General features: G+C 49.2%; 6 protein-coding genes across 6 annotated transcripts; 3 read left to right on the top strand and 3 right to left on the bottom strand.

Annotated features, from left to right (window-relative positions):
* Positions 1 to 783: 783 nt before the first annotated feature.
* Positions 784 to 2,193, top strand: TUF1 (translation elongation factor Tu; the record flags this gene model as incomplete). Its single annotated transcript, XM_044855345.1, has 2 exons — positions 784 to 987; positions 1,060 to 2,193. 2 exons carry the CDS (start codon positions 784 to 786, stop codon positions 2,191 to 2,193), a joined length of 1,338 nt encoding a protein of 445 aa, XP_044702658.1.
* A 683-nt stretch (positions 2,194 to 2,876) lies between these two features.
* FPOAC1_010957 (uncharacterized protein) lies at positions 2,877 to 3,291 on the bottom strand (the record flags this gene model as incomplete). Its single annotated transcript, XM_044855344.1, has 2 exons — positions 2,877 to 3,114; positions 3,230 to 3,291. 2 exons carry the CDS (start codon positions 3,289 to 3,291, stop codon positions 2,877 to 2,879), a joined length of 300 nt encoding a protein of 99 aa, XP_044702657.1.
* Positions 3,292 to 4,574: 1,283 nt separating this feature from the next.
* On the top strand, positions 4,575 to 5,772 carry ERP38 (Protein disulfide-isomerase erp38; the record flags this gene model as incomplete). The annotated part of the gene is made up of 2 exons (XM_044855343.1): positions 4,575 to 5,088; positions 5,144 to 5,772. The coding sequence occupies 2 exons, from the start codon at positions 4,575 to 4,577 to the stop codon at positions 5,770 to 5,772; spliced, it is 1,143 nt and encodes a 380-aa protein (XP_044702656.1).
* A 212-nt stretch (positions 5,773 to 5,984) lies between these two features.
* On the bottom strand, positions 5,985 to 6,426 carry FPOAC1_010955 (uncharacterized protein; the record flags this gene model as incomplete). The annotated part of the gene is made up of 3 exons (XM_044855342.1): positions 5,985 to 6,073; positions 6,132 to 6,234; positions 6,376 to 6,426. The coding sequence occupies 3 exons, from the start codon at positions 6,424 to 6,426 to the stop codon at positions 5,985 to 5,987; spliced, it is 243 nt and encodes an 80-aa protein (XP_044702655.1).
* Positions 6,427 to 6,970: 544 nt separating this feature from the next.
* Positions 6,971 to 9,493, top strand: FPOAC1_010954 (uncharacterized protein; the record flags this gene model as incomplete). The annotated part of the gene is made up of 1 exon (XM_044855341.1): positions 6,971 to 9,493. One exon carries the CDS (start codon positions 6,971 to 6,973, stop codon positions 9,491 to 9,493), a length of 2,523 nt encoding a protein of 840 aa, XP_044702654.1.
* Positions 9,494 to 9,793: 300 nt separating this feature from the next.
* FPOAC1_010953 (uncharacterized protein) lies at positions 9,794 to 12,240 on the bottom strand (the record flags this gene model as incomplete). Its single annotated transcript, XM_044855340.1, has 3 exons — positions 9,794 to 11,645; positions 11,744 to 12,054; positions 12,223 to 12,240. 3 exons carry the CDS (start codon positions 12,238 to 12,240, stop codon positions 9,794 to 9,796), a joined length of 2,181 nt encoding a protein of 726 aa, XP_044702653.1.
* Between the last annotated feature and the right edge of the window lie 7,374 nt (positions 12,241 to 19,614).

Raw genomic sequence — 19,614 nt, 5'->3', positions numbered from 1 at the left:
AGGGAAAATGACGGGAGCTGATAAGTAGAGGCTTTGAGTCGAGTTTTATAATGGCGCGCGACTCGGGGAGGTTGTTTTTTTAACTTGCCCGATGGGGCCGGCGCTCACTGGCCATGGAAATTCTGGAACCTGTCTGTACCCGCTAGACAAATGAGGGTAGCAACCTTGAATGAATATCAGTGATTTTATAGCGCATAATGAAGCTTTGATGATAAAAGGATTTAATTAAATAAAACAATATTAATATGGGAATCTACTTATAGAGCCATCATTGCCTTAGTAGGTGATACTTCCATAGACATATAATTCAAGACAAAGGTATGAATGCTGGGGAGAGTTCTTTCTCTTCTTCGCCCCATCCATCTACTAATGTACCTTGGAACCAAAGACTCATGATGCGCTCTGTGTATCGCATAGAAAGCAGGAATGCCTTTACTACTTGATAAAGATGATATTATACACATTTATAACCCTCTAATATCTCAATGATTCTCCATGGATAAATCACGATGCCACGTGACTGTCTTTATTCCCCAGTGTCTGAGTGGACGCATCAAATCCTGGCCGGTTGGACAATGGCTCCACCAAAAGAACAGACCCAGACGCCTTTGGAGCGAAGCAGAGCTCGAGAAATTTTCGAGGCCTCATCATAGCCGTCTTCCATTTCCACCTCTATCCCCTCCACTCTCGACAGCACCATCGTGTGTTTTTGTTCCTCCTCCCCTCCCTTCTCTTTTCTCATTCCTCATTCGTCCTTTATAATACCCATAGGGAGCCGTCACTATGTCGACCGCTTTCCGATCTCTTGCGCCTTTCCTGCGCACCGCTCGACAAGGGCTCCGGGCTAACCCCGTCAACCCTCTCCAGTCCGCCTTCACCAAGCAGAACGCCTCTGGTGTCCTCAACCTCTACCGCACATACGCCGTCTTTGAGCGATCAAAGCCCCATGTGAACATTGGTACCATTGGTCACGTCGATCACGGCAAGGTACGTTATCAACAACAACGACCCCGCCATTATTCTCGCAGACTGGACCTCAGCTGACCTTTTATTCTGTAGACCACTCTCTCTGCTGCCATCACCAAGCGCCAGGCCGACAAGGGCCTCGCCAACTTCCTCGAGTATGGTGCCATTGACAAGGCTCCTGAGGAGCGAAAGCGTGGTATCACCATCTCTACCGCCCACATCGAGTACGCCACCGACAACCGCCACTACTCCCACGTCGACTGCCCTGGTCACGCCGATTACATCAAGAACATGATTACTGGTGCTGCCAACATGGACGGCGCCATCATCGTCGTTGCCGCTTCCGATGGTCAGATGCCCCAGACCCGTGAGCACTTGCTGCTCGCCCGTCAGGTCGGTGTCCAGCGAATTGTCGTCTTCGTCAACAAGGTCGATGCCATTGACGACCCTGAGATGCTTGAGCTCGTCGAGATGGAGATGCGTGAGCTTCTCAACACCTACGGCTTCGAGGGTGACGACACCCCCGTCATCATGGGTTCCGCTCTCATGTCTCTCCAGAACCAGCGCCCCGAGATTGGTACCCAGAAGGTCGATGAGCTCCTTGCCGCTGTCGACGAGTGGATCCCTACCCCCGAGCGTGATCTTGACAAGCCTTTCCTCATGTCTGTTGAGGATGTCTTCTCCATTGCCGGCCGTGGTACCGTCGTCTCCGGCCGTGTCGAGCGTGGTATCCTCAAGCGTGACCAGGAGATCGAGCTTGTCGGTAAGGGTCAGGAGGTCATCAAGACCAAGGTCACTGATATCGAGACTTTCAAGAAGTCTTGCGAACAGTCCCAGGCTGGTGACAACTCCGGTCTCCTCATCCGAGGTGTTCGCCGTGAGGATGTCCGCCGTGGTATGGTCGTCTGCGCCCCTGGTACTGTCAAGTCTCACACTCAGTTCCTCGCTTCTCTCTACGTCCTCACCAAGGAGGAGGGTGGCCGACACACTGGCTTCCAGGAGCACTACCGACCCCAGCTCTACCTCCGAACTGCTGATGAGTCCATCGATCTGACCTTCCCCGAGGGTACTGAGGATGCCTCCAGCAAGATGATCATGCCCGGTGACAACACCGAGATGGTCGTCACCATGGGCCACCCCAACGCTATTGAGGTCGGTCAGCGATTCAACATCCGCGAGGGTGGCCGAACCGTTGCTACTGGTCTCTGCACTCGCATCATCAAATAAGCGGTGTTTAGACGGGTTAAGGAAAAGTTTATGGGTGTAGTGTACGAATTATTACGTTTATGTACCATCTGGCAATGTCTTTCTCTTTGAGTCCATTTGGCTCTTGTATATTAGGTGGCCTTGGGGCTCAAAGATCTCCGCTTTGCTTCCTCCTGTTGTCTCGACGATTGTAATTTAGACACAAACATAGGAGGCAGTAATAAGACTTGTAAAACTAGCACATATGTTGTGGCATATGATTACTCGCCCACTAGGGCTGCACAGTCGATTACTTCTGTCGTTAATCATCTTGACTGTCATGATGGCGTGATCACAGGTGGGTATCGAGATGGGTAAGGGGACCGATGGTTCACATGGAGTTTTTGATTGTCGTAATTTCACATTGACCCGATACACTCCATGGCCACAGGTTGGTCATGCGGGATAGTGCGAGGATAAGACAAGACACATAGACATTTCGAGGTCCAATGCAATGGTATTCGTCTATCCTCAGAGGATGTTCGTCAGACGCACGATCTTCCTGAGGGACCCAAGCAAGCCATAAAACTCCTGTTCCAAGCGGCCGCCCTCCGAGTGCTTTTTTAACGCGAGGCCTTTGACTTTCTGCTGAGAGTTCTCCCCCTTCCACTCAATACTCTGCTCTCCAGCATTTCCCCCCATCCCTTAAACGAGAAAACCGGGTGTCATGATGATGGATTGTTTATCGGTACTGTAGACGCAGCCGGGTCAGTCCTGTTCATTCTGACTCGCGCACGTCGTTGATCGTCCTGGGCCAGGGCCTGGAGACCCCACGCTGTACACTCGCTCCATGTCAAACTCACCTTGTTGAAACCGATGTCCTTAGCCTTCTCACGGAAGCACTGACGGCACAGGTTGAGGTCGTACTTTCGGATAAGACCGGCCTTGTGCTTGCAGACACGGCTGGAATACTTGTTAGCACATGTAATAATATTCGAATCGATTATCGGGGGACGCCGTCGGTGGCATTTTTTATTTCGCGTCCGACGGGCGGGAGAGAATTGTGGATTGTTCGTACCAGCTGCGAGAGCCCTTGCCGTAGTTTCGGGGGCGGGAGTTCCAGACGCTTTCGTGAGACATGGTGTCGTTGTTGGGGGGTTGAAGGCCGAAAGCTCGAAGGGTTGCGGGATGGTTTAGATTTCGAGATGGATTGCTGCGTGAAATTTTGTGTGCGCTGACTTACTAGGTCCCGCAGCCCCAGTTTGGGCAGGAGCGAGGGCACAGGCTCGGTAGTCGGAAGATGGGTTAGTCCGTTATCTCGATCCCCACTCTGGGATGTCCAACAAGGTGATTTACATCCACATGAGGGCAACTCTGAATAGATTTGAAGGATACCTAGTTTAAAGTCTTGTGAACAGGTCATTGGCTTATCATCAGAGATGCGATGTTCGTATTTTTATCTCGCACTTTAAAGTTGTGTGTGCGTAGCTTAGTAGTCAGTTAGAGTCTCAAGCGAGATCTACCTACCTATAAACAAACTACTAACGGAGTACCAACTAGATGTAAGCTGGAGGCTTTATTGCCATACCGAAAGTGATTTTGAACGGATTAATTCTAAGAACATTGTATTCTATAGCTATCTCGCCCAATAGGAAGGAGTTGAATCATCGATATAAGAGGAATTTAACTGGGAAACGAAGCTACCTCTTTCTTGTTGATTGATAGGAGGTACCTAACTTTCAGTCAACAGCCGCTCAATTGATGGAGAGCCCGCAAATATTTCCCAATTCGACATGATTAGGTGTCAAACTGGTAATTGTGCATTGATGTGTTATCAGGACTTTGATCTCTAATTCCCGACCTAAGATAATCTAACATCGAACTCAAATTGAAACTACAAAGAGTTGTCAATAGAGCCAACGCCCATTGCTCACAAAACTACCTACCTACCTACCTACTAATCTATCTATGTACTATTCTATCTAGGTACTAAATTATCTATCAGCCAATAGCAAGTACCTACCTACTCAAGTCAACGGATAGGAACAAGGGTTCCGAGTCAATGTAACGACTCAAGCCGTAACAACTCCTAGTTATACAGTAACAATAAATAGAAGCAATAACTTCTTCATGACAAGTCTTGAAACAATAAGCACAGCTACACAGCTAACACGTAATTGGCTGACAACTCCATCTAGATAGGTGGCGGTGGAAGCTTGCCTCAGCTGCTCTTAGGTCCCGCTTTACTTACAGGGATGTCCACCTACACCGGACATTCCTATGCAAACTGGCATCTTGGATTGATTTCCAAGCAACCTTCCTAGAAACAAAGCACATCTCTTTACAAGATTGTGCTCTGGTTCGTCTTGTTTCTACTCTTCTCTTTCATCTAACAACATCAATTGGACCAAAGTTCATCCAACATGGTTCTCATCAAGAGCCTCGTGCTCGGTGCCCTCGCCGCCACCGTCGCAGCTAAATCCGCCGTCATCGAACTGCTCCCCTCCAACTTTGACGACATCGTTCTCAAGTCCGGCAAGCCTACCCTTGTCGAATTTTTCGCCCCGTGGTGCGGCCACTGCAAGAAGCTTGCACCCGTCTGGGAGGACCTTGCAAACACTTACGAGCATGCCAAGGACAAGATCCAGATTGCAAAGGTCGACGCCGACGCCCAGCGTGAGCTTGGCAAGCGATTCGGAATCCAGGGTTTCCCTACTCTCAAGTTCTTCGATGGAAAGAGCGCAAAGCCCCAGGAGTACAAGTCCGGCCGTGATTTGGAGAGCTTGACCAACTACATTGCTGAGAAGACTGGTGTTAAGCCTAAGAAGAAGCTTGAGATGCCCAGCGAGGTTACGTACCTCAACGACGCTACCTTTTCCAAGACCGTTGGCGGTGACCAGCACGTTCTAGTCGCCTTTACTGCTCCCTGGTGTGGACGTAAGTTCTTGTTTTTCTGTAACGCTCTTCAACTTGCTAACTGCTGTGTTCATAGACTGCAAGACGCTCGCACCTACCTGGGAGGACCTCGCTGCCACATTCTCCAACGACAAGAACGTCGTTATTGCCAAGGTCGATGCTGAAGCTCCCAACAGCAAGGCCACCGCCGAGGATCAGGGTGTCAAGTCCTATCCCACCATCAAGTGGTTCCCTGCTGGTAGCAAGGAGCCCGTCGCCTACGAGAGCGGGCGCACAGAGCAGGCCTTTGTTGACTGGATCAACGAGAAGGCAGGAACTCACCGCGTTGTTGGTGGCGGTCTTGACAACATTGCTGGTACCGTTGAGTCTCTGGACACCCTCGTGGCCAAGATCACCGGTGGTGCTGCCATTGCTGAGGTTGCTGCCGAGGTCAAGAAGGAGGTCGAAGGCCTCACCGACGCTGCCCAGAAGACCTACGCCGAGTACTACGTTCGTGTCTTTGATAAGCTGAGCGCCAACAACGACTGGGTTTCTAAGGAGCTTGGTCGTCTGGATGGTATTCTTGCTAAGGGCGGATTGGCTCCTTCGAAGCGCGACCAGATCCAGCAGAAGACCAACGTCCTTCGCAAGTTTGTACAGAAGAAGGCCGAGGAGAAGGTCGAGCAGGTTAAGGAGAAGATCGAGGAGGTCAAGGACGAGTTGTAAGACATCGAGTATAACAACACGACAGCATAACAAAGATAGCAAGTGCAGAATCACAAATCTTGTATGTAGTTGATTCTTGGATTACTTGATGTAACGATATAATGAAAATACCGTAACAACCAGACATGCTAGCCCTTCTATTTGCGCATGATGAAGCAAACCTCACGAGATAACCTAAACGCCATAAACTCTAGGTCTATATCCGAAACTCATCAAGGTTTGCTTGAACTTCCATCTTTTGGCTTGTTGCTCTCTTGAAGAGCTGCCTCAAGGTTATCCAATCTTCGAGACATCTCGTCCACTTGAAGAAGCATGGTCAGTGTGGAGCACTTTGAGTACTTGGAGGTGAACGAGCTCACTCTTTGCAAAGATTTCTGAGGAGACGCCCGCAAACTTGTTGGAGAGAGAGTTTAGAAGCTCTTCAACAGCCGCCGTAACATCAGCGCGAGCATCATCTGAAGCCTGTGATGAAGAATAGAGTCAGCGGCGCTGGCCACACCTTGCAAAGGCCTTGGCGCTCTGCAACACAACGCAAGCATTCTTTGTGTAACGGTGCATGCGTTGGGTCTACCGAGATCTGCCTGAGTTGGGAACAAAACGTACATTTTCCGGCTTGTTATTAGCGGTGTCCGGCTTGGGGTCATTACTGGCCATGATGAAGCTTGGGTGTAAGAGCTTGAATTTCTCCGGTGAAGAAAACAGCTGGAAAAAAGACGATGAATATTTCCAACAGGGAAAATGGGCCGATATTATAATTGCAAGCGTGTACTAATGTATAGATGACTTGGTTTGTCGTTGGTCTGTTTGCTGAGTGAATGTTTGTTCCATGATAGCCTGTAGGTATAAAAGTCCCCTTATTCGTACTGTGCCGGAAAAGGTACGGCATAATTTTACAGGGACAGTAACTAAAGCAGAGAGAGTCACAGCCACACCATGCTTGCCCGGCTGTCATGATACGTACCCCTTCCTTGAACGGGCAGCCAGTAACAGGTACTCTTCTTCAATCATAACGCAAACAACATTGGTCCCCAATATAGCGCCACAAACCATTAATTAACAATCTCAACCAACCCCTCCAACGTCACGTTCAGTCGTTCAGTCTTATCATCCATCAACATCGTCTGCGCGTCGCCCTTGGACGACGACTAAAGCAGACCTAGCATGTCACAGCGATAGACGCTTTCCATCTTGGGTCATCATGCCTCCAGCCCAACATCCGATCGCTACCATCCTCTTTATCTTATTCATCATCTGGATTATTTTGCCCGACGGCGACTATGCAAGCCAATCTCCTTCTCTCTCTGATCTTGCACAGGAGGGACTCGACCATTTCCAGGATGCGCTAGACGTGCTCAACGCCTCGCGCTGGGGCGATTTCACACCAGCCCCGGAGAAAGGCTCCAATGTGAAGTCTTCTTTTCTCAACATTACGGGATTCCGCGCCCAAGATAACCTCACATGGGGTGACTTGAAAAAGTTCCGCGAAAGGAGCTTGGCATTCAGTCGACATGCCGTACCACCAGTAGGGGGCCGCAGCTTATGGGACGCTGGGCAAGGCGAGCCTATGTGGATGAATGTTTCAGGAACTGTCCATGGGGAATGGGTCAAGCGCAAGGGCTCAGTGCCCAGAGGTTATGACAGTTACAACCTGAGCCAAACTGCCCCTAACTTGGACTGGATTGGGGAGCATGCCCCCTGGGCACGAAACATCACTGGCAGTACTGGGCGCATCATGCTGCGCCTTGAAGGGAACAAGACAGTCAGTGAATACGAACAGTTGCCAGCTCAAAGTGGTGTCCCTGTTGCCGGTGGTCTCATCCGAAGTGTCAGAGGTACAACAACTATAGAAGACACATACGGATCTGGCCATGACTGGGAAATGAGGTTGTGGGGAATCCATTGGCCCCGTCAAGGTGTCGTTTTGATGACTACCACCAGTGAGAAGTTTGAAGGCATCTTCGGCTTACCACATTTGACCCCAGGCGAGGACTTCTTCCAATCAAGTCAGAAGCTCTTGAACGAATCAATTGCCCGTACAATTGCAAGAAAGAAAGATAACATCTACGCGGATCAGACAGTTCCCTGGACTTCTGACCTGGAGAACCCACTGTACACCAACAATCCATCACCACATTGCGAGTACATCATGTATGCGCAGGTCTATCCACCAAGTCGAAGTCATTTCAATCTCGATTCTGAGGAATCGTCCAAGGACGTTTTACAGTCTTTTATTGGCAGCATCGAATCAGAATTACAGTCGCCTGTGGGCGCACCTATTCCCAAAATCCCCAAGCTCCAAATGTCGGTCGTCATCTACTCTCCGGACTGTGGATTCTTTCTCGAGAGTAAGGGACCACCAGACTTTGGCCCAGGCGAGGCTCAGCATTTGACTGGCATGAAGTTGGAGGTTCAGGTCTACCAAGTGAAGACATGGATTCTTGCATATGCAGCCATCATGTTTGCCCAGGTCTTTCTACTCAAAAACCAGATGCGCGAGTCTTGTACTCCTTCAACTATGGGTCGTGTGAGTTTCTGGACCATCGTAATCATGCTCATGGTCGATGGCATGACTTTCACTGCTGCAGCTACCTGGGTGTCGTCTGCCGGTTCTACCTTTCTTCCCACTCTGTCCCTATTGCTCGCTGCCTTCCTGTCTATGACGATCGGCGGAAGTTTCTCATCAAAGATTCACGAGGTTCAAATCCCTGAAGCTCGACCTCGCAGAGAACGGGATCAGAATACCGGTAGTACAGGAAATATCTCCAATGGTGCGGTCTCATCCACCACGAGGCCGAACACGACCAGTTCTGCTCCGCCTTTGCCCAATCATGTCACGGCGCGTCAGCCGGTCACGACTCTGCCTCCGCCGCAGCCCGTCATTGTCCCGTCCGATCAGGATATTGATGCTGAGATTGCTGAAGCAGCAGCTGCCGTCGCCGGTGCTACAACTGCACAGCGCTCAGAGGAACCTCCGCTATCGTTTCAGAATATCATTGGACGTCTCATTCTCGCCTCTCTAGGCATCACATTCCTAGCCATCTCTTCCACGACATGGTACCCCAACTTACGCTCCATATTTATGAACCTTTGTGTTCTCGCCTATCTTTCCCTCTGGACCCCTCAAATTCGCCGAAATATCAGGCGCAACTGTCGTCGAGCTCTCGCATGGCCATTTGTCGTTGGCCAGTCCATTCTACGTCTTCTCCCTGTGGCATACTTTTGGACTAAAGAGGACAACTTTCTGTACGCTCGCTCCGATCGACATGCATTTTTTGTCTTCTGTGCTTGGGTTTGGATACAGCTCGTCATCCTTGCTGCGCAAGATATAATCGGCCCCCGTTTCGGTGTTCCTGCAGGCTGGGCTCCTGATGCTTGGGATTACCATCCTCTCCTCCGTGAAGACGGACTGGAAGCCGGCGGTCTACCAATTGGTCTTGTTGCAGATGATACACCTGGAATTGAACGTGCCCGTTCCTCGGGTGATGATGGCAGCAAAAGGCAAAGCCCGGTGAGGAGCATTGACTGTGCCATCTGTCGTGAGATTCTTGAGGTACCGGTACTTACAGCTGAGGACGAAGATACGGGCGTTGCAGGCGTCTTTGCTCGCCGCTTTTACATGGTCACGCCCTGCAGGCACATATTCCACAGTGGCTGCTTGGAAGGCTGGATGAGATTTCGGCTTCAGTGTCCCATATGTAGAGAGGAGCTACCACCGCTCTGAGTAATGTTGCATAACCAACATTTATTGTTTCTTGGGTGGCCTTCCACTGTTCGAACGGCATTGGCCCCTTAGGTGAACCTCAGCATAGTGCACATAGGATACGCTATTGGATTTGGTCTACAGAGACAATTCTCACTTAGCATGATACAGTACATGGCATTGACACGATATCTAAGCGCTTCTCTTTTCATAACCAACTCCTGGCCCCAAACACTTTGTCTGCAGTGACCCATGCCTATATTTACAACAAAACGCCTTTGGTATATAGTGTAAATTGAAACAAAGCTCGGTTCCTTGAGCTCACCAATTCAACCGGGTTTGACGAAACTTTGAGTCCGGCATGCTGGGTGGAAGTCCGCGGGTACCAACCTGGAGGTCTGCAACACGAGTTCGCAAATCGAAGTCGACGGATCGGATCGTGAAGCGCTTCTCTTCAGGTATTATGCGGGGTATGGGCCTTGAGATACCATCGGCAGGATACGACTCAACTCCCATAGTAAGCGCCTCCGACTCCTCGAGGTTCATAACCCAGGCACTGATGTTGGCCACCATTTCACTATCCCACATACCCTCCCTGCGAGCACTGCTGCGAAGTAACTGAATGGCTCGACGGCGGGTACCTGGGTCACGGCACTTTGTAGCTACAACGAATAGAGGGGAAACAATCCCGAGATCGGCAGCAAATCGAGGTTTGATATGGGGAGCTGAGAATCCCATTGCTGGAAAGAAATCTTGAGACTGCCAAGTTTCGCGTTGTCGATGCTGGCACTGTCCAGGGTTTGGGCAGTCGCGCGCGGCAGCTCGTCTCTCCTCGTCGCCGACTATCTCAATGCCCAGGTCGACTATAGTTTGGAACTGAGGAAGAAAGTTGTCAAAGTCGGACTCTTTCTCACTGAACATCATAAGGTACAGAATTCTTGTGTTAGTGGCCAGCATTCTCAAAGCTGCAATGCCTGCTTTCTCTTGTAGGCTGGTAGAAGGGTTGTGCCGCGCGAAAAACAGATTATCAAAGGCCTTGGCCCATCTATCCAGATGGTTCTTGAACGAGAGACCATAATCGAGCCAAGATGAAGGGAGAAAACCCTTGAGATCCGATTTCATGGAGAACAGTTCCTCGATATATCGCATGATTCGAACATTCAGGTTATCGAAGGCAACCCGAGCTTCGATAACAGAGGCGAAGTTTTCAGGGATGGAGAGAGGCTCCTCTTGTAAAGGGGTATTCGCACCACTGTGACCAGGAGATTGCGTTTGAGACTGAGAACTGAGCCGTATACTGAACGGTTGAGGGAAATGGAAGGCCATGTCATAAGACTTTGCTTGAATCGCTAGTCGGGTAAAAATGGTGACCAGTTCGTCCTCCAGAGAATCTTCGGATGCTGGCAGAAGTCGTTGCCTTTGTTGAGTATGGAATATGTCGAGCAAACCAAGCCCGGTCTGAATCTGGTGGATTGCCTGCCTGTGGTCGCCGATAAAGGAGTCGAAGCAGGCCAGAAGTACATTAGCCATGATGGAGGTTCTGTGCGATCTCTGATCCTGGGTGTTCAGCTTGACCAATGCGTTGCACGCATCGCCGTATCGCCTGATAGCCACCTGCCAATGACCCCTGACAGCCTCAAAACGAACCTCAGAGCCCGCATCAGATCCACGACGCATGTCGAGCGCAGCCGTCTGCTCGAGGGTCTGATACAGAGCGCCCAGGGCAATCACAGCACATTTGATAGCATCCTCAGAATGGCACTCCTGTAACACGTAGCGAGTCCAAAACACGTTGTGAAAGTAGCCGGATAGCTCGTGGGCCGTATGCGAACGGAAAATGTCAAAGTAGAAAGATTCACTGGGCTGGATGTGAAGGGCCACGGATGGTTGGTAAGTAGTGGGCGACGAAGACGAGGTTCCAGGTGAGGCAGCTTTCAGAACTGCTCGTTGGTGTGCTCGACGTGGCAGCAGGTGGCAGTCACCGTGCAAGGGCGCAACGATAGCATTTGAGGATACATGGGCATCGTAGACTGGCATCGGCTTCGGGGCAATTCGAACCTCTTCAAAGGGGCGGGAACTGCGACTGGGCGGTGGGTAACCAGTGCAGTTCTTGTTGCTTCGAACACATTGTGTACAAGCCGGGCGAGCCTCGTCACACTTAATACGTCTCTGCCTACAGTTTTGTCAGGTAAGAATGGATGGTATATATCGGGGGGTGTTCAAGGTCAAGCAAGTGGGAAGGAAGGGGAATCATGAATTGGGGAGACGAACTTGCAATTGGTACATCCTGTCTTGACTTTTGGCTTGCTGGTTCTGACTCGTTTCGCTTTGGGTTTGGGGGTTACTGTTGAGGTGGCTGACGCTGTTGGGTCTGTTGAGTTTGAAGTAGAAGGGGCCTTGGCAGAGGAGGAGATAGACGGGCTGCTTGAAGCAGCAATAGCGTCAGTAGTAGCACTTGGAGTGGCTGGTGTACTTGTCGATGCAGCAGAAACATTGCTGCTGCTGTAATTACTCTCGTTGGAAGGAATTTCGACATTGTTGAAAGTGTTAATAGCGATGGGGTGTAGAGAGGAGGAAAGTGGCTGAGTTATCGGGTCAGTTGTTGGAAAGACCGGGGTTGTTGATGTTGCCCGTGTCTGGACCTGAGCATGGGTTGTAGTTGGCAATGATGATGTTGATGCTAATGATGTTTGTATCGGTATCGGTATTGGTGGTTCTGTCGATTGAGCCCTCGACATGGAGGGAGGCACATTGGTAGGCTGGTTCATATTTGCAAAAGTTTTAGAGTAATGTACATCCAAGTTCGTCTGTGCATGTATTTGGGCTGGGACATGTGCATATGCCTGCGCCTGCGCTTGCGCTTGTGCTTGTGTTTGTGCCTGTGGTTGTAATTGTGACTGCGCTGTTCTTCCCCCCGCTCTCTGGGAATGAGACGATGAGCCCTCTTGGATTAACCAGCTCTGAGCCATGGAAGACAGCGTAATGTCAGGACACTTGAGCTACCACCAACTTGACCTTTAGTTAAAGGACAGGTGCAGTGATATAGGCAGTAGCCAAGGCTGGTTGGTTGGTAGGGTTGTCGATTTACCTGGCCAGGTTGCCGTTAATAAAGGTACTATCCCACCCTACGATAGCTCCACGGCTACCACGTTTTTCCAATGCAGGCAGGTATCGAACCGCTTCTCGGCCGAGAGAACGGAAAGTTGGATGAGGAAAGTGATCTTAGTTGGTATAGCCGAGAATCAGAGTTTCTGCGAGAAAAAGGTGGCAGAGGACCAAGAAGTAGCCGGTAGAAGTTGAAAAGGATTGGGAGTGACTAAGTCCCACCGGCAGGAGGCAATAGGTAAAAGAAACTAGTAGTAGTAGAGTAAAGTAAATCGTTACAGATATGGGCACAGGGCTGGCTAAGTTGATACGCATAAGGAAACACATCAGTGCAGTCCGGCTGTGGAGGATATAGGTGAAAAGGTAGTGTCAGCCCCGGTCATGTACTCGGGCGCAATGATACCTTTCTATAGGCAGCTCCTTACTCCCATTGCTCTGCGATGGTTCCAAGGGGCAGATCAAGCATATGCTGTACTGTGTTGACAAGCATAGATTGACATGAGCATGGATGGGGCTCATCCGTTCCTTGATATCAAACACCACTCCTATTTGGGAGGAGGAGGAGGCTGAAGGCACGCCAGGCCAGACCAACCCATACTATGCCATGGCTCTCAAGTACAGGGGGAGGTGGAACAATCAGCCCGAAAGGAACAGACAAAGTGAAGAGTTCGACAGCAGATAATAACAGACCCCGAACGAATCTGATTCATTGTGGGGAGGTGAACCGGAGCATTGTAGCAAACAAGCGGTCCGGGGGTACCCTTCCCATGGAACAAAAGAAGCAAACACCAGCACCAGCAGGAGGAGAATCAGAAATAGAGACAGGCAACAGATCGCCGGTGGGTTTCGCCTGGGCAATATCCATATTGCCTGTCATGCTTCGGGCGAGCTCTGCCAAACTTGGAGTAGCATGACTCTGTGTAACCACAACTAAGATCAAATCTACCAGGGACTGGCGAGACAGCCGCATTAAAACGCCATAACTTTCCGTGCGAGGGGACATGGGACGGTACGATCCAGTCTAGATGGCTAACAATTGGTTAGTTGGTCAGATGCCATGTACTATGTACTCAATCGGTCAGTGTAATTGTCGGTCCGGATACGCTTTTCCAGAAACAGGGCAGGACAGGGTCAAGTCTGCTAGGGTGTTGCATGATAGGAAAAGTACTGGCAGATGCAACACCTGGGAGATTTTGGCTGGTTCCAGATAGACCCATTGCTGAAGGAATGCAGTGCTGCAGGTCTCTCTGTACCTACAACACAGCATAACACAGCACTGAACAACGTTTGAACCAAGCTTGTCACGCTGGATAATGAGCCCGGGACACAATAGCCGGGTCTATGAAACCCATTCATCTGTCCAGGTACGGATGCTGTCCTGTTGCAGTGCGAATATGGATGTGAATGCTGATTAGACTTGGTTGAAAATAGAGCTGGAGCCAGGTGGTGAACCGTCCAAGCTTCGGGACCTCCCCTCTCCAGCACTACTCTAGTGCAGGCTCACTCTCGTTGGTGGTAGAACGAGACTTTGTTACCCAATAGGGATAGAGTCGATATTTGACAGGGGTGCGCTTGTGTGTTCCTGCTGCGTTGGTCGCACAAGGGAGGGATGAGCTTGACTAAACCGCCTCGAGAAGGATTAACGCCCAGCACTCTGCATCTGCATCTGCAGGGCTGTTAGAGGCGTAATTAGCGCGGTGGCGGTGGAGATTTGCAGGGGGCCAGGGGGTGCATCTGACGTTTGTTTCTAGCCTGTGCCATGGATACTCCTTGATTGATAGAGTTGAGCTTGTCAATGGGATGATGGATCAAGGACTGCCTTCAACGTGCAGCTGTAAGTACAACATAAGCTCAATGTAGGTATGCACACCTTCCCCTCCCCGAGTCAAGACAGGGACAGGCCCGGCCCTGGGAACAGGCTAGTAGGATGGAAGCTCCTGTTGGGTGGGCGCTTGTGGCCCGCTCAAAGAGTCTTGGCGTGTTCCTACTCCACTATATCCGATCTATACCCGCACAACAGAGGCACAGCTAGGTTGCTAGCTGAGTCTCGGGATAAGCGTATAACCACTGAAACCATCGACATGAGAAGACGTAAAACATTGAGAGTCAGGTATGCATTCTATTCACTTAGTACCTAAGCAGATATTCTACAGGGTTGACTTCGTACTTGGTGGGGCGGGTTTATTACATGTCGTGCCCATCGCCACCGGCAAGTCATTTTAAGGCCTACCTGGGTTGGTAGGCACCTTAGTAGGTAGTATTTAAAAGATCGGGTGAACATCAACTCCGACTGAGAAAAAGCAAATAAATCCCACCTACTAACTTAATCACAGTCGCAGTCCACAGTCCAACTCATCAAGGTTGAATCACTACGACTTAAAGCCTGGTATCCTCGCATTCGCTAATTACTTTGATACAACTCATACTTCCCTCCCCCTTCTACTGCACTTGTGATGCCATCATACCTCTCAGATAGTCCAATTGTTAGGTAGGTGCCATTGTCCTTGGTTCATTGGCTATCGTAACTTCGGGGCTTCCGATGACTAGAAACATACCTTAAACAGTTAATTAAATACGTAACGAGAACGCTGATATGAATACAAGGCCATGGGTGCAGAAATAGAGCTCGGCTTTCCTTTCTCAACACTAACAGCCGGTCAGTCCCACGATCCAAGATGCGATGAACTCGATGTGTATTCAGGTACGTACTCGTCTAATCTCGAGAATCTGCCTAGATCTCGATAGATTAGAACTCCGGCAAGCAACCCCATACTACTACTACGTAGCAGTATTGTACAGTACCTGCTACAGTTCATACAGCACAGCACCAACCAAACCCTCACAAGCTTCGCATTCGCCAACCATGTGCGGCACAGTGAGTGGCTCATCGGATTGTTTCATGCTTTCGTTTTTGGTAAAGGTCATCACCTCCCTCTCTTCCTCTGCATCCCTTCCTTCCCTCTTGGCTTTGCTTTGATGGGCTTTACCTGTGCTCTTGAGCTGTTCGTAAATCCTCCTGTTGTAGCCAATCGTTCCGGCGAAAGTATCACGTCTCGTTGCAGGCTTGTAAATTACAGCTGCACAGGCGTCCCCTAATCTGGCCGTGGTCTAAGTTTGGGCTAAAGATTTGGTTCTTAGCTCTGCTCTGGTGGTACAGTAGTAGATTGGTCCCAGGGGGGCGGCAACGGGCGGTATCTTCCGTCACCCAAGGTGTTCGCATGACTATCAATGCTCAGGGTTGCCAAGACCTGGTTGATTACCTGGTCCTCGTGGCCTGCTAGGAGAAGGGGCTCCCAGTGTGACGGGACATTTGTCAGACAAAAACGACCATTGACCATTGAAGTATAGTTTTGACCTGTCGAGGCGGGGTATCGAGTCTGTGAGTCTCGATATCCCAAAGAGTGATGATGACCGTTGCCATTAAGGATTTTATCCCCGTCAAGGTTTACCTTAATAAGGTTCCCTTGCGGTAGTGAATGCCCGTCCGAGACCAAAATCTACCATTTATCAAATCATTCAACAGTACATACATACTCGTCCATCCCCATTCCATCATATCCTACCTATCATATCTGCCATAACCTTCAGCCTTACAGATTTCAGAGATCCCATAGCGCTTAGCAAGACCAGGTAGATGGGTAGCATCATCTTACTGTAACGGCAATACGAATCCTTCCCATCTCACCCCGATGCTAATTGTGCTTCGCCTCTGAGCCCCTGGCCTTCGGTTCGGCTCCTCCACATTAGGCATGTCAATGTTACAATGGTTCGTGAAGATCTCTTCTTATGGCCTAATGGCCGTGGGCGACGTCTACTCTCCCGGTACGCGGCTCTTGTTATCCTAGCTGCCGGTCGCCTGTCCGGTTATCTTATATGCATGTAGGTAATTACCGTTGCCGTAGATAGACTGCAGTCCCAACACCGTACGATGCTCGGAAACGATGGACAATTTTATCTCCTATTCGAGACAGCTTCCCCCAATATTCTCCGAGACTCGTCCGTCACAGTCAGGCAATAAACCAAATTCGATACGACGCAGTTCGCCGATCCCCTATTACATGTCAAGCTTGTTTTTGGTGACTAGGTGCTGGGTACCAAGGTGGACTTTTGAATCGTGCTGGCATATAACGTTAGTCGTCAGGCGTTTGACAGAAATAAACTTGCCGGGTTTTCTGTGCAAGAAGTACTATTTTAGCCCCTCTTTTCAAATCCAGACTTGAACGGCTGCACAGAGTCACACAGGCGTGAGCTTTACTCCGCGTGTGTACTTATAGTATGTACCTACTAGGTATGAGGGAGAAAGATGAGAGACCAACAAAGGAACCTACCTGATGGATACCTAGGTACTGCTAAGCTAAATTACAACAGCAGTGGGTACGATTTCGCCAAGACTTTGCACTCTCTATTAGGCTCAGCGGGTTGGCCGCAACTCAACGCACGTTCTCAACCCTGTTGGCCTGAGCCGTGCCATAACTGCTAAGGTAGGTATGTCTCAGCCACGACGACTCACTCTCGCTATCGGCTCCGAATGGTGACAACCACAAAGACAAACGGCCGATATCACTTAGTTCATATTAAAAGCACGGACAAAAGGCTGCCGGCGGCAACTGCTGCACGGCGCACGCACATCCTAAAAGAAGGTATTGTTGTGGAACGGTTTCTATCCATTTGACGCCTTGACATTTGTTGTTGGATATACGTAATTGGCCGTTTTGTTGAGGCCCGCAGAGATTGGGAGATTGATTAGGTGGCCTAGTGGCTTGTAGGAGTGCTTGATCGTGTCAGTCAGTGACATGCTTTGACCTTTCTTCTAGTCATGTACCAACCGTCTAGACAAATGGCTTCGGCAGTAGCAGTGGATCAGACGGCATCATCGACCCAGTTCTAAAGTTGAGATCATGATTCATGCTTAAGAAGCTGCGGCTGGCCCTGGAGTCGGAGTAATAATAAACAGCAGTATTGGAGGTGATAACACCCAGCTGCACGGCTGTATGCTGTGCACTGCACATACGGAAGTGATATGAAGTAGGAAATTAGATTTCAACGGTGATGAGGTGGGTATGTGATGGGAAAGTGTCAGGTCCAGCGATGGAAGACGGGGAACTGAGGTGGCTCGCCATCCCACTCACAACTAACAGACCATGACCTTGTACATACAGAGTAGAGGACCCTGTCCATGAAATGGAAGGTACATAAACCCTCGTCTAAAAGACACTAGGTACCTACTAGTTACCTAGACCCTGTCGGTACCGAGTAGTGCACAAGCCTCTGGAACTTTTAGTCACTTGGCTACTATAATATAACCTATAACTTTCACTAATAATAATAATAACAGGCTACACAATCTCTTCGAATCCGGCATGCAATAAAGCTTATATTCTATAATATTGTAAAAATGTGCTAAAGTACTGAATTCATGTACTACCAGTATTCGAATGATGTATGTAACAGGAATACAGGCACTGCGTTTAAAGTATCTAGTTGGACTTGGGACATAATGCTCTCTCAACGGTATTCTTTACTTCTTCTTTTGAATAACCGGGTCATATCAGGCAACGTTGAGTACCGGTATCTACACCTTACGTTTGCCGTTTTAGTCTCCCACTACCCGAGCGTAGACTAGTTGACAGTCGGCGATGTAACCTCATCTGGTAGCTCCGCAATAACGTACTAGGATTACAACCACAAGTCCAGCATAACATATGGATGGATGTAGCTAATGGAATGGATGAAACAACACAACATGCACATGGACAAAGATGACTCGGGGTTTATCAAAACGCCGGCATGGAGATATTATGTCATGTTTCTTCCCGGATTTTGCCTTGGTAGATTAGTAGGTAATTACCATTTGAACTACCTACGTACCTAATTAATGAGCTCACCTACCCTGAATACTTGCGCCTAAGCAACGAATGAATATATTTTACCAGGGGTACAGCACTAAAACGAAGGCTGTTAACATGGAAGTACCTACTAATGTACACACTACCTAAGGTAACGTTATTGCCTGGACCTACCAAGGAGGCAGGTACTAGACCTAGGTAGTATTCTGAATCACAGAACATGCGACGCGGATACATACATACAATCGGTACCAGATGTCATCTGTACCTTCCGAATGCAATGGATTCTTAATCTACCCTACCTGCTACTTTTTAGCAGGGTAGACTACCCAGATTGGCTTTGGCTCAACGCCTGCCGAGTTTAGTCTCGTCACGCCCTGCGGAAGTTGCCGCAATACGGGTAGCTCGGGTAAGTCGTGACCGAGCATCGCCAGCAACCTGAATTAACAAACAAAAGTGGCAAGTAGAAACAAGAAACTGTGACTTTTCAAAAGTACCTACCTACTGTACCTAGATCGTCGGAGAAATTTTCGGGTTAGTTATTATTGATCATGTTTTGTATAAAGAACTGAACTTGACGACGAGGCGAGTTGAATTGATCGACCTTGGTTATTCAGTCATACCTCGGTAAGATGCCTCAGCTGTGTCCGACCCTTTCAGGCCGGGCTACTACCTACAGATGAAACACTTTGTGCCGACTCAATGCGACTCAATGCGACCGTCTACATTCAGAAATCAGACGGATCTCTACCACAAACCAGAATATGCGTGCAGTCACACGATAATCTAAGCCACTGTGCATGTTATACTCAGCTCATCAGCAACAAGCATGATGACTCTTATTTCATTCTTTATCATAATTGATTTTTCTTGAATACAAGTCATCAAATGATGGCACATTGAAATCTTAATTCGCTCTTTAGTAATTAACGAATCATGAATCAACAGCATGAAGAACTAAAAATTATCAATTACCGACGCACTGGTACAGATACAACTTTGTTGGTTCGGCAGTACCCGAGCAGTGTTTCACAGTACTAACGTACCACAAACCTCTTCACGACATGCAAATCGTAGGGGCACATGCTACTGACTTCAGACTTGGTATAACTAACCTGCATCAGTGCCTGATCACTATGCATCGGGACGAGTACTATTCTGTTGAGATTCTCAATCATCGAAAAGGGAAGG

The sequence above is a fragment of the Fusarium poae genome, chromosome 4 (assembly GCF_019609905.1).
Source record: "Fusarium poae strain DAOMC 252244 chromosome 4, whole genome shotgun sequence".
NCBI classification, from domain to species: domain Eukaryota; kingdom Fungi; phylum Ascomycota; class Sordariomycetes; order Hypocreales; family Nectriaceae; genus Fusarium; species Fusarium poae.
The sequence above is the reverse complement of the archived record's forward strand: the minus strand, read 5'-3'. Positions and strand labels throughout refer to the sequence as shown.